At 38.6% G+C, this 14,625-nt stretch overlaps 2 protein-coding genes across 8 annotated transcripts in view; one reads left to right on the top strand and one right to left on the bottom strand.

Moving 5' to 3' along the window:
* Window positions 1-4,660, top strand: part of LOC119026834 — a 34,337-nt gene extending 29,677 nt beyond the window's left edge. For 2 of the 7 annotated variants that reach the window (XM_037111426.1, XM_037111419.1), the window contains 5 exons: window positions 403-468; window positions 2,774-3,046; window positions 3,276-3,521; window positions 3,596-3,727; window positions 4,062-4,311. In XM_037111426.1, the coding sequence (XP_036967321.1) occupies window positions 403-468; window positions 2,774-3,046; window positions 3,276-3,521; window positions 3,596-3,727; window positions 4,062-4,123 (779 nt within the window). In that variant the 3' untranslated portion in view covers window positions 4,124-4,311. Of the gene's footprint in view, window positions 1-402; window positions 469-2,773; window positions 3,047-3,275; window positions 3,522-3,595; window positions 3,728-4,061 lie in introns of all 7 variants that reach the window. The other 5 variants (XM_037111425.1, XM_037111424.1, XM_037111423.1 and 2 more) reach the window with 5 other exon arrangements.
* LOC119027736 (butyrophilin subfamily 3 member A2-like) overlaps window positions 1-14,625 on the bottom strand; it is a 316,811-nt gene that overhangs the window by 50,010 nt on the left and 252,176 nt on the right. The gene's annotated exons all lie outside the window — the stretch shown is intronic.

A 14,625-nucleotide genomic window follows, 5' to 3' on the forward strand; every position in this document is an offset into this window, starting at 1 on the left:
ATCGTTCTCAACTTGCTGATGATAATTTGGCTTCATATTTGCTCAGTGGAGGAAGTTCTGTATATTTTAATGACAGTCACTTGTTCTTCTTGTATGTTTACTGTTTGCTCTCCTATTAAATGTTTCATAAACAAGATATTTAAAAGAGACAGAGGAATGTTTTGGGGTATATTGTGTATTTAGTGGAAGGACCAAAACTTTACAAATTTAATACACTGTCCAAAAAAGAAATAAAAGAAAGAATCATAAAAATATTTAAAAACTAACTTGTACTGAGACACATTGCTCTCTGGATCAAAACTAGAAGATATTTGACCTTTTTAAGACGACTGGTTTGTGATTTCTTAAGAAATACTTTGCTGTGAAATTGTGTGAAACTGCTCTCACTTTGTCTTCTCACAGAGAAAAAACCACTGGACCAAAACCCAAATGAAGAACAGACCCCATTGGAGGTGGTTGTGCACCAGGGTAACTGAACAGGAACATTGATCCACCAAGAATTGAAGTAAAACACTCCAGTGAAAAATATAGAAAAGCTCAGAAAAGAGAATGTCCAAAGATTTTGTCAACATTAGCTGTTCTCTCTCAGGTTTATCTTGCTATTAGCTTAGTGTAGTTAATCAGGCTGTAAGTGCTGCTGCCTCTCAGTGTTAAACACCAATGATGGTCCCAAGGCCTCAATGTTGCCTCTGCTCGACTCTCCACACAAAAGTAAATTGCATACAGCCATTTTGGAAACAAAGGAAAATTGGTGAAATGGCCAAATGAGGCCAGACTGTAGAAATTAAATGTGTGAGGCGTCATCATACCTATCATACTATAATGACGCCTCAGAGACATTTAACTTCACTTCAGGTCACGTGTTAATAGATCCATGTTAACAAACATCATATGCAGCATGTTATCTGTACTGTTCAATAAGCACCTTTTAATAGCAGAGACTGTTTATATATGTATATATGTGAATTATAAAGGGTATATTGTGTGTGTGTGTGTGTGTACACTGTTTTATAAATTGCTTTTTTTTTTTTTTTACCTTTCGTGCACAAGCACACTTTTAGTTTGGATCCTATGAACTGATTTATAATGCAGCTTTTATAATCAGCGTGTTCACTCAGCTCTGATGTTTTTAGGTCAAATCTGAGCTGATGTGATTTAAAAACTCTGGTCTGCTGCAGAGTCCACTGACCAGGTGGAACACAGTGTACACATTACCATCACAAACTAAAGACAGATCTTAGTGTGTTTAAGTATTAATGAGACCTCCGAGCTGGAGGAACGTCCAGTGACACTTTATATAATCTGAGTGGGAGCGTTACAGTTTCCATGTTTGGCCAGTTTGACCAAGAATTAGTGACAAACTGTGTCAACGTTGTTCAACAGAATCATTGATGTTAAAATAGAAACTACATGAGTCCATTAGCTGAACACGTTGGTGAGTTCTTCTCCCAACAGGCAGCTTCACACTTCAGATTCAGACTTTATTGATTATTATGTGCCTTAATATATGAATCCATCCACTGTGCCGGCTACATATTCATTCATTCATATACACTGAAAACCTTTAATAAAGCTTTTGGTTTTTCTACTGTAGCTGTAGGTAAAAAAAAGATGTTGAATTAATTGAATTATGAATTAATACAAAAAATGTTGTACATTAATTATTTTCTTTGTAATTATTAATTGAATATATTGAACTGTACTTTTCTCAGATTTGTCTTTTAAAGATTATTATTATTATTATTATTATTATTATTGTTGTTGTTGTTGTTGTTACTGGTCTTAGACCTGAAACAGATAAAGATCTCCCCCTAGTGATTTGATTATAACACTGCATTTCTTTTTCATTCAATCCTGAATCAAGTAAAAGTTCAAATTATAGCTTAAATATAAAGAGTAAACTGTTCCCTGTCAGTGTTTTACTATCATATCTGATGTTCTGGACTAGAATTGCAGCTGCATTACTGTGTATGTTGAAACTTTACATTTATTTCTGTTGCAAGTTGTTTTTTGGGTTTAATTTTTATTTTTAGCCTGAGATAACACTGTTCTTATGGTCTGGTTACGTGTATACAGGAATATTATGGGATGTAATGTAATGTTTGGGCTTAAAACACCCAGTTTTGTTACCACAGATATTATTAGAAATGTTCCAGTGTCCTCTTTAAAGAATTCTCTTCTGTTGCATAATAAAACAGCTGGTCAAGACGTCCTGATGTCTCTATGAATATATTCAGTCTTTGTGTCCACATGTTCAGTCAGAGATGTTCAGATTGTGTCTCTACATGCAGCACAGTGTTGGTGTTGGTGTTGGTGTTGGTGTTGGTGTTGGGGTGGAGTTTCTCAGAGAGGAAGTGCAGATCAGACTGTCGGTGTTAGTTTGTGGTGTGTCAGGATGGAGTTAACACCGTTCTGCTTGACGCTGTGTGAGTACAAACTCTGACATTTCTTCACTTTCTGAGAGAAAATCTGCTGCTGACAGATATTTTCAGTGTCTGGGTTTAAAAATCACTGACTTCATTTGGTTATTTCCTGTTTTTGATGTATTGTTTTTGTTCGTCTCTTCATTGATCAATATTCTCGCCTCTCATGCTGTTTTTTCCTCTTTGTTTCGTCGCTTATTCCTTCTGTCTTATTTCACTCTCTTTACTTTACGTTGTTTATTTCTCTGTGCCACTTTTTGTTCATCTGCCTTTTGACCTTTTATTTGTCACGTTGGTTTTTGCTGCGTTCTGTCTCTGTACTTCCCCTCCCTCCCTCCACTTCCGTGCAGTTTGTCTCCGGATGGACCCCAACAAGTCTCAGTTCTTCAGGTATGACAACATCATTTTGACCTGCCAGGATCACTCGAACGCCACCGGCTGGACTGTGAGGAGGAAAACGCCCGAGGGTGGTGTCAGAACCTGCTCCTCCAGCTGGGGCTCCTTGTCCTCCAGCTCCAGCTCCAGCTGCACCGTCAGCAACATCTACCCAACCGACAGCGGGGTGTACTGGTGTGAGTCTACAGACGGGAAGACGAGCAATGCCGTCAACATCACCATCACTGGTACTGCGCGCAACACTGGAAACACGTGCTGACTGAACTTAAAGCTGCATTTAATAGATCAGATTTTCATCAGAGTATTTGTCTGACAAAGTCAGACTTTGGTGGAGGCACAAAATGCAACCGGAATACAAAACATTTAGTTTGAAAGTGTCAAATATACAAATGTGACGTCTTCCTTGTCCGTAGAAACGTTCGAACATTTTAAAATGAGTTTCCTGGTCTTCTCCAGATCGCCTTGTGCTCCTGGAGAGCCCTGGCCTCCCTGTGCTGGAGGGAGCTACTGTGACTCTGCGCTGCAGAGATGAGACGAACTCCTCCGACCTCAGGTTTGATTTCTTTAAAGACGGCGTCCCCGTCAGCATCAACTCCACAGGAGTGATGATCATTCACAGCGCTTCGAAATCTGACGAAGGACTCTACAAGTGCCGCATCCATGAAGGTGAAGAGTCGCTCAGCAACTGGCTGGCTGTCGGAGGTGAGAAAACGCTCATGTTCACACTGACGGTGCACTTTATCACGATGTTTACGAGAGTTTGTGTCTGTTCACAGCTTCTCTTCCACCTCCACCTCCGTCTGAACCTTCCAGTTCCACTTCCAGGCTGATTTGTCACCTGGTGGTGGGAACTCCTTACCTGCTGTCCACCGTCTTACTGGGACTCATATACAGAGACAGGAAGAGAGGTAGGAACTGTCACGCTGCGTGTTTCCTCATCAGATCAAGCTTTAAAAAATAAAAAAGTACGGCCGAGGTGTTTCTGGTTCCCTGAGAGACTCGTGTTACATTAGGAGACACAGTTAGATAAAACACTAGAGAGTGACTCATTCTGCTTTTCTGTCTTAACCTATATAAACTATGGCAGATTTAGGTTGAGGTTTGTGGTTTGGACAAAAACTCCAGCATTGCGACATAAACGCAGGTCACTTTTTTTTTCTGTTGTTAATCAAACGATGCTCTTACAGGCCGGAGTACAGTTATTTTCATAGAAACTTTCCACTGAACTCTTTCTGCTCACAGCAGGTCGGACGGTCGCAGAGAGACGCGGCAGCACTGATGTCATCATGGAAATAGCCGTGTAGTCACCTGACCCAGCACCACAGGACGTCCCGGAGATAAGTTATTACCACCAGTGTTCAGGTGAATTGGCTGCAGTGTTTGATGGCGGTGGAGACGAGTGTAAAAGCTCTCGTGATCTGTTGGACAAACTGGATCCTTCAAAAAGAAGCTTTAAGAAATACAATCGGATTCACATTTCAGTATGAATAAAGGAAATGGATGTAAAACCTTTTGTGTTGTTGCTTCCTCACCCTCTCCTTCCCTTTCCATCTTCCTCCCCATGACTCCTCTAAGTTACTTCCAGGCAGGAGAAGAGGTGGAGCAAAGAGAAACGTCAGAAATGAGACAAGTTTGCCTTCAGGACTTGCTGCCAGAAAGGCTTTAGGAAGTCGGTTGAAGTAGCTTATAAAACCCTGAATGAGGAGTTTCGGGTGAGAAAGCCAGTGACTACAGTTCAAGACTGTGTTCTGTTATTTGCAAGTGTGACACCACTGGACATTTATAAGCAGACCGGGTGTTTTTTACGAGATACCGTAACATTTTTAGGCGTGTTTATATTTCGAAATTACTGATATTTTATAACCGGACCGTGTTTCTGGCAACAAAAACAGGATATTTTTTCACAAGACATTGGTGCATTTCGAGCAGATACCAGAAATGTTTCACAAAAGTTGGGACTATATTCAGCCATGTATGTGGTGACTGAACCGGGTGTTTTAAGCCATGAACGTGTGCTACAGAAACATGAAGTACAATCATGTGTTCTGGGGATGTTGGTTCTGACCGTCGACCTTTTGGTGCCCAACATTGTCGCTGATAAATAAAATGAACCCACCACTTTGTATAGAGTCTTATTTACATCAGAGCACCAAATCAGTGTGAGCACATTGTGATGAAGTGCATCATCCTTGTGTTAAAAGGAAATGGGGGGGGCAGAAGGCAGTTCAGAGCTGTTTGTGGTTTAGCTGTTTTTGTCATGCAGACATGTCAGGTGTGAAGTTCTAGTCCAGTTTTTTTTTCCGTTTGACATTTAAAATCTACTAGAAACCTCACACAACCCCGACTTGACCTTTCACTGGATAATAACATCATTGTGACACAATAACAGCTGCGATATTTAGTTTTTATTTATTATTTTGTCTATAAAATACCTTAAATTACAAAGATACCAACACTCACTGTCAGTGGTTTACTGCAGCAGCCTCTCTGCCTGTGTGGGTCGGCTGTGGTGAGGCTGCCTGCACTGAGTTATTTCTCAGAAGTGGAAACAAACACACGACATTGTGCCACTTTCAAACCCAAAACCAGAACAACATTCGCAGTGGCATTGGAAAATACTGTGGTCTGATACATCCTGATGTCTTACTAGAAAGCAGTGCTGTGCAGTGGTTAGTTGCTGGAACAAGATAAGAACCTGTCAACTTGACTGTTATTTGTGGTCAAACTGATTTAACATCATTAAAGTTAAAGAATGGCAACAGGAGAATCTCACTAGGCGACTAGTTTTATAAGCATAGACAGATTTTTTTCAGACTGAATTAAATTTTTGTCAGTCTGATAAAAGTTTCACAGCATCATGTCCACCCTTGGAAAGAAAACAAGAACATCAATGAGGGATCAAGGAAATGTGAAAGTTTATTTGATTTGATTCATCTTTTTTTGATAAAAGTTTTATTTTATATCCAGGCTCAGGGAAAACCCAGATGACTAACGAGAGGTGACTGCCCTGTAGTTCTGGGCTCCAGATCTGAATACAGCTTAAAACAAGAAACATCATCATGTGAAATCTACGCTTACCAAACCAAACTGAAAATAAACTAACTAAAAAAATCTTAAAGAAATTAGATCACATTGTACGGTTAATGTGAAGCTACAGCCAGGTAGCTTAGCTTAGCTTAGCATAAAGACTGGAAACAGGTGGAAGCAGGGTAAGAGTATCCAACTAGCATCGCATGTTATGTATCATTAGTCTAATTTCAGTATAACCAAGGTATCAAAACAAATGTTGTGTTTTTTTGTTCGGTCATGTGCAGTGATCTCCTGACGTCTCTGGTTTTATCTCACTGTGACATCAAGACTTCAGGGACGGTGGGAAGAAGATTTTGTTGCCTGGCTGTTTCCACCTGTGTCCAGTATTTATGCTAAGCTAAGCTATGCTAACTGGCTTCATGTTTAACAGACGGGCTGATATCGATCATCTCGTCGGTTATGCAAGTTTAAGTTTTCAGTGTTTCATTAAATTAGCTGATTTTAAACACATGCCTAAATAGCCCGGCTCCTACGGTGCTCAGTGATCCGATGGTTCTGCTGTAGCTCCTTTACGACTAAATTAGCTCTGCTTCTTGTACCAGTTCTGTTCAAGATTCCTGGAACCTCTTGAACCCTACAATTCTTGGAAATGGTTCATGTTTTGTACGGGTTTGTTTGTATTTTCAGTATAGCTTTGACTATAAATGCTTTAGTATGTGGCCCTTGATCGTGGTAGATTTTCGGTCCTCATGGTAGAGTTTCATAGAGACTAACAAGTAAAGACAGCCAATAAACGCCTCCGAGGTGGAATGAAAACCAGCATGCTTCTCAGCATTCCTGCAGAAAGTATGACAGGCACTCACACAGACACGAGGCCGCCTTCCCTGAAACAACAAAACAGTTCAACATGTATCAGGACATTTTGAAATGAGAGTTTCCTCTTCTGTCTGACGTATGGCTGAGTTTAGCTGACTATACTTTCTTGGTAACAGCTCAACAGTGTGTAATATCCTGGCTGAATAGTATCATAACTTAACATAACTGTTAACTGTAGTAAACAATCCCTCCCTGATTTACTTACAAGCTCACTGTCAATGTTTTCATCTCACAACATGACACTCAGCACGTTAAATCATTCTAGAGACTCAGTGTCCATCTCTGTAGGAACTCAACAAATAATAAAACTTTTTAAATGTGAATTAACAATGTGAAAAATGGAGATGAGATATTCAAAACATACTTATTCCACGTGCCCTCCCATACAATGCCACAGAGACAGCACAGACGATGGCGATCAAGGCGACGATAGCCCCGATGGAAATCCCAAAGATGATTCCAATTCTGATATTCCCTGAAAGAGAAAAAGAAAAAGGTCACGATTTGTGTTTACTGCAGGTTTCAATGCATCATATGGGTCACATGGGATATGACTGAGACTCAAACATAGAGATGAATACATCTGTTTATGTGTAATAAATGAATATATGGTTCTGACACTGTAGGTCCTGGTTTTCTCATAAAAAGCATGACAGTCCCTGCAGACACAGCTACACGGACGCTTCTTCACCTGTTTGACAACCCATGCGCTGCATTGTGTAGCTGCGTTTCTGCACACATCGGTGTAGATTCAATGCAGAAGCATTAGTCAAGTGTCTGTAAAACACGGTCCAACAAAACTGTCAGCATGGCTGTAGGATTCAGTCCTGTTGCTAAACATTTTGTCCCAACTTAGCTGGATTTACAAGATCATGTGAATTTGATTCCATCTTGCCAGATTACTCTATGTAGCCAAACACAAACTGGTTGGACCAAACTTTAATATCAGTTCTATCAGAAATGGAGTTTATTTCATTGACAGAGGAACAAAGAGCAACACTGAAGGTTTTCTCAATGGACTTCGGTCAGAGTTTGATTCAGATGATGGTTCTGTGTTGAAACCATCCGGCTGAGCTCGGTTTGTTTCTAATGACAAGATCTTTACTTACTGGAGTCAGTGACCTGCTGTGTACTGTTGCCTCCACGCTCCGGCACTGTGGCACAATAAAGTGTTAAGACAACCCCTGAAAATTCTTTATAAATTGCAACCAACAGTCTGACCCTTTTTGTTATGTATCTTCTAAATATATTATGTCATAGATACTCGGTATTGACACGTTGTTGAGGGAATGGCGTTGTTTTATAACATATTCTCTGACTGCTGTCTGTATCTGTCCATGTGGGAGAGGAAACTTCTTCTACATGAAGAATTACTGATAATTTCAAGTATCTTTCTAAAATATTTGTTTGTATAAAGTAGCTTCTTGGGTTAACAGGGTGACCAAGGCTTCCTTTTATTGATCTCAGTGGGACCAAACGTGGATGTTAACACTAATAATAATAATAACCATCATTAACAAATGGTAACTTTATTAGTAATTACAGTAGTTAACAAACGATGCCACTTAGACGTTAAGCGCTAAACACGTTAAGCAGCTGGTTAAAGGTTTAGATAGATAGATAGATAGATAGATAGATAGATAGATATAGCTTCTAAACATACAGTCAAAAGTATATTTTATATTTTAGTAGTTTGAATGGATGTTTAAAAAAAGACTCAAAAATTGTTTCAACTGGTTGTACTGTCAAAAAAAAGTCTCCTACCTGTTGAGGCTCTGGCAGCTTGAGTGAGCAGCAACATGATGAATCCCACTTTCTCCTTCATCATGTTAAATCAAATCAGTGTGTGGAAGATGATAAAGATAAATGATGTGACGCCTCACAAACGATGATAAGGAATTGATTTAATGTGGAGATAAACCAGCCCTGTGTGACCACACCTGTCACACAACATTTCCTCATCACGACAGGACAAAGTTATTTTTAACGAAGGCAAAAACCTTTTTTAAATGTCAGCGTCCTGCAACCGGGAAGTAAAAAGAAACAAACAAGAGAGTTGTCTGACTGGTTGTTCAGCTCCGTGAACCAGAGATTTATATCATATGGGGGAATTTTCCATATGATTTCCATACCAACAGACCCTGCCGACTGTCTCTGGCTGCTCCAGACTGAGTGTGAAAATAAACACTGAGAGACTAAATAACTCTTTTAAACCTTAAACCTGTAATGCAGCTACAGTAATAAATGCTCCTGTCAGATTGATGTGTATTCTGAGGGAAATTCCCCCATTATTATTTTGATATATTATTCTTGGATATGAAACTTAAGTTAATAGATATGTGAATAGTGAAAATGTGTCTCCTGTGGGCCTCCTGCATGGTTTCTGTCCAGTGACAGTTGTATGGTTCTGTATTACAAATCAAACTTTGCAGTTGCAGTATGTGTCAGCCTCTATCTTCAATCCCTCAGTTCAGTTGAGGAGACCCCCCCCCAAAAAAAAGAAAAAACAAAAACAAACCTGAAAATATTCATGGATCTATACTTAAAATTAGTGTTAAGGTCACCTCTGGTTAATTGTTCAAACAATTTGTTTAATTATAAAAGTCTGCAGTGTTTTCAGGTGTAATCTCTCTATAAAATCTCAGGACAGAGATCTGGATGTTTTCATGCCGTCCATCGTTCTGAACATGCAAATCATCAGAGATCAGACAGCTGCTGAATGTGCCACTCCTTATCAGCTTCAGTTATCAGTTCATGTGTCTAATCCACAAACTTTAACACCTCCTGGATGTATTCTGATGAGCTTCATGAACAAATGTGTCGTCTTTAAATGACTTTACAGTTCTTACAGGCTTTAACCAACAGCTGGTTTTGGTAACACACCATGAAATGTAGTAACACAAACAGCAAATGACTTGATGCAGGAAATGCAGTCAGTGTGTTTTGTTTGGTCTCACAGTTAACAAATAACTATAATAATAATCTTAAAAAGAACAACTCAGAGAAAAGTGGTTCAGCACAAACAGTTCAATATATTTATTCAATATAAAAGTGAAAAAACATGCCAATAAAAATATTTTTTAAAAAATATAATTATGACAATTTTTTGTATTCATTCATAATTCAATTGATTCACGTTCAACATTTTTTTTTTTATTCACAGATACAGTAAAAAAAACCAAAATGTTTAGTAAACATTTTTCAGTGCAGAATAAAACTCCAACAGAACCTGGTGACTGTCACATATTTAACATCAGTCTACATTCAGTTTATAAACCTGAGTGAATGTAAACATGACAGGCACAATGGATGGATTCATATCATGTTAAGGCACATTATAATCAATACTTTTGTTTTTAGAACAATGGCACGTACACACATATTTCTTAAAACAAAGCTCGTTCTCTGTGTTTTGGCCTTCACTGCTCATGTTAATGTTTCAGCTGAGTGAAGATGATCAGAAACTCTGTTTACATCTGGAAACATGTTGATCAGTGTGAACTCAGATTATGTGTCGTGATGTTGGAGTATCTGAGTTTGTGTATCAACACTGAAACACTTCACAGTTTTGGTTTCTGCTTTGGTAAAGTCTGAATCTGAGATGCTTCTACTACTAATGGACACGTGAAGTTTCTATTTTGACACCAATGACTTCTACTGAACAATGTTGTTTGTCACTGATTCTTGTTAAGAAGGTTTTGTGTGCAGTGGGAATGTGTTTACTGTGTTCCACCTGGTCAGTGGACTCTGCAGCAGACCAGAGTTTTTAATCACATCAGCTCAGATTTAACCTAAAAACATCAGACCTGAGTGAACACGCTGATTATAAAAAAAAAAACTGCATTATAAATCAGTTCATAGGATCCAGACTAAAAGTGTGCGTGTGCACAAAAGGTAAGAAAATATAATCATCACATTTATAAAACGGTTCACACACACTTACACACAATATACCCTTTATAAATCACACGTATAAATATATATAAATTCTCTTCTATTAAAAGGTGCTTATTGAAAAGTCCAGATTACATCACTGGTTTCAATGTTTGTTATAAAGTGAAGTTATTACAATATGTGCTGTGAAGTTAAATGTCTCTGAGGCGTCATTATAGTATGATAGGTATGATGACGCCTCACACATTTAGTTTCTACAATCTGGCTTCATTTGGCCACTTCACCAATTATCTTTGTTGGCAAAATGTTCGTATGCAGGGTCAGTTTACTTTTACATGGAGAGTCAGACAGAGGCAATGTTTATAAATGTATAAAACTTAAAGTCTGACTAACTACGCTAAGCTAATAGCAAGTTAAACCTGAAAGCAAACAAAATCTTTGGATGAAATGATACTAAACTTCATCTGTGGAGTACCTACAACTAAATTCTCAGCGGAGGGACGGATGTTCCGGCTTCAGCTGCCAATCATCTGCAACTGTTCTTCATTTGGGTTTTGGTCTGCTGGATCATTCTCTGTGAGAAGACAAGGTGAAAGCAGTTTTACATGCAAAAATCCCCACAATTTCAAAACAGCTGGGGTTTGTTTTTTTTTGTTTTTTTTAAATAAATCACAACTCAGTCTTCTTAAAAAGGTCTTCCATCAGCTCAAATGATGCAGCTCAGTAGTAATAAATAAGCATATTTTATGCAGATAAGCACCACGTTTTTAAGCGCAGCGTGAGGCATCAAACAAACTTTGAGAAGTGTGTGACAAAGTGTCTATTTCATTGTATTTTAAGTTATGTTGTACATCACAAAAAAGGATGCACTACTTCATGCAGTCACAGTGACTGACAGTGGATGTGAACTGTCAGAGATACTGACTGAGCTCAGAGGAGCAGCAACATTTAAACCAACAACAGGTGAAACAACATTTCAACAGTTTCAGTGTCTTGTTAACAGGAATAATTCAAAAATCAACAATGCTAAAGATGAGAGATGCTTGACCTACAGCAACAGTAGACCACCAAAGTGATGATGAGGGGCAAAGAAACAACAATGCCAACACCATGAACAACCATCTGAGTCTGTCCGCCTGAAACACCTGAAAGAATGTAGGAGATGATATGAGTGTCAGAGCCTCAGATTTCCAATATTATGTTTCTTTGTTCTCACATGTACATAATATTTGTTCCCATGTGTACATAATATAATCCAGTTGTTCACAGTTGCAGGAGGCTGCACGCTTCTGCTGAGAGGAAGAGAAAGAAAAAATTGTTTTATTATGAAACAAGTTCAACTTACTGTTTCGGTTACCTGGACCATGAGAGGGGTTGTTTTCTGGATGGACTGTTAAAAAAGAGAAACAATTTTTAAGAATTAAAAGGCAAGCAGCACATTTATTACATCTGTTTCGGGAAAAGAAAAGTTTTATGAGCTTGGTTTGTTCTTAAAGTTGTGACTGTATGTAGATAACTGTAATTGACAATATAATTAACATATTCAACATTTGAACAGTTTTGTGCGACCAACAGGTGATAAAAACATAAAACTATGAACTCATATCTGCCCAGCAGAGGCGTTGAAAAAATGACAATTCAAACTTAATCTCTATTATTCTGCTCCTTATTAATGACAATAAATGACTCAACTAAACTATATCATAATTTTAAAAAGGTTATTTTGCAAATGGCTTAGTTTACTAATACTATCATCCCAAGTGTGTGCACATGGTGGCTTTTATCCATTTTTGCAATTAAACTCCTCATATGTAAGAGTTCAGAGGTCACACTTCAACTTGTTTTTACACAAAAAAAATCACTTTCATGCAGTTTTTATCCTTCTGCCATCAGAGTCTGCAATGTTTACAAGTGAGGCCCCTGATCACATTTATTTAATGTTGGCTAATTTCAAGGCTCAGTGTAAAAGAAATATGATGACACGATAGTTCTATTTGAAATATTAAAAGATGTTTGCTTTACATGTGTCATGTTGAAAACACTGCATGGTATTTGTGTGCACATCTTTACATCTGATTTAATATCATGTAACTGACAAGTGACTGTTTATTACCTGTGAAGCATCTTGTGCACATTTGGTTACAAACCTCATGATAATAAAACAGTATGAGTATTAGTACGTACCTTTGAGTGTTACAGTACAGTAGAGATGCCCTCCAACACAGCTGTGGTATGTACCATTATGAGATGTGGTTACTAGCAGACTTAGAGAACAATTCCCTGAGGACAGTTGATCCTTGAACAGAGAAGTTCGATCTCTGAAGTCGTCACTCTGTTCCTGAAGGTAATCTTCACCCTGACGGTAGACATGGACACTTTTACCTTCCCCTGTAGTTGGATCCTTAAATGTCCACTCAACTTCTTCATCGCTGATATTCTTCTCGTCTGTTCTTGAACATGGGAGAATCACTGTGTCACCAGCTTTTCCTTCAATGGGTGTATTTGGGCACTGCAACACTGTTGAAGACAAACAGAATACATATTGAGTACACTGAGCCTTTGGATCAGTGACAAAAAAAAATACACACAACAAGGGATGCTGTGTTTTAGAATCCAGTGTTATTAACAGTCATTAGATATGAACCTAGATATATGATAACATTCATCATAAACAAAAGCTCCCATTTAGCCTCCAGTTCATCAACTACCAGCTCACTGACTGTTTCTCCTCCTGAAATACTTCAAACTGATCCACTGACACAATGGAGCCAAATATGACCCTGTTGTTGTTGTCGGGTCATTTTAATAATGAAGCTCTGGTAACTCCAGGACCAGAACCTTCCACTTCCTTTAACATCTCTACTGTAAAAATCAGTGGCTTCATATTATGAAGCAAGTTCAACTTACTGTTTGGATCATCTGGATCAGGACAGGGTTTGTCTTCTCCTGCTCGAAGGACTGTTAAAAAAGAGAAACTATTTTAGGTATTAAATAGCAAGCAGCACATTTATCACATCTGTTTCGGGGAAAAGAAAAGTTTTATGAGCTCAGTTTGTTCTCCAAGTTGTGACTGACTGCAGATAAGATTAACAATAAAATGATAGTAAACATATCTCAAACTTTTGTGCAATGAATAGGTGATAAACGATAGGAGTGCATTGAGTATTTGGATCACCGACAACAAATTACTCATAACACAAGATGCTGGTCGCTGTGTTTTAGAATCCAGTGTTGTAGTTATTATAACAGTCATTAGACATGAAGCTGGTCATTTGACAACATTCATCATTATTTGAAACAAAAGCACATTTAGCCTCCAATAACTTCTCCTTAGCTTTACACACGAGCTGTTCTGGAACCATGAACACAGAAACTTATTCACCCATCAGTGAAGTGAAACCAGTAACCTGAAGGACATTTAAAACTGTCTGTATAAACATGTAGCTCACAAAATTAACATTCATGATGTGTAAACAATGGGTGGAAAAGTTAGATACTTTCAAAAATGTAGCTTGCTTTTGCAGTTTTATGTGCCAGGTAGCACTCAAACACCCCAGGAAGAGAACCTGTCTGCTAGCGGCCAAACTGCGTCATTACATCGTCACAAAGTCTTTTCCAATAATCTAACATTGTTCGTTTTGAGCGCCACAACAGCCGAGAAATGACTCGGTTGACTCTCATAACTCGAGTCATTGAGTCCGATAACAATTAGAAAGTCTAGAAGATCTATAAGACATTTTATCTTCACTCTAGTTTGCGAAACGCAAAACCGAAAGTAAACCGAATCTTTTTGTTCCAGCTAGCTTGCGGCTAACTTCCTCGTTGGTCGGCTCACGGACCCTCCAGGTGACCACCACCTGTATTTACTGCGTCCATTTCCCCCTTTCTTCTGTTGTTTGCCTTAAAATAATGCTGGAAACTCAACTCAATACACGGAGCTGCCTGTCTAAGTTGGCTCATGGCCAGCGTGCTAAAGCAACCCGGAAGCTGCTGCGTCAAACTTTAT

The sequence above is a fragment of the Acanthopagrus latus genome, chromosome 10, assembly GCF_904848185.1.
Source record: "Acanthopagrus latus isolate v.2019 chromosome 10, fAcaLat1.1, whole genome shotgun sequence".
Classification (NCBI taxonomy): Eukaryota; Metazoa; Chordata; class Actinopteri; order Spariformes; family Sparidae; genus Acanthopagrus; species Acanthopagrus latus.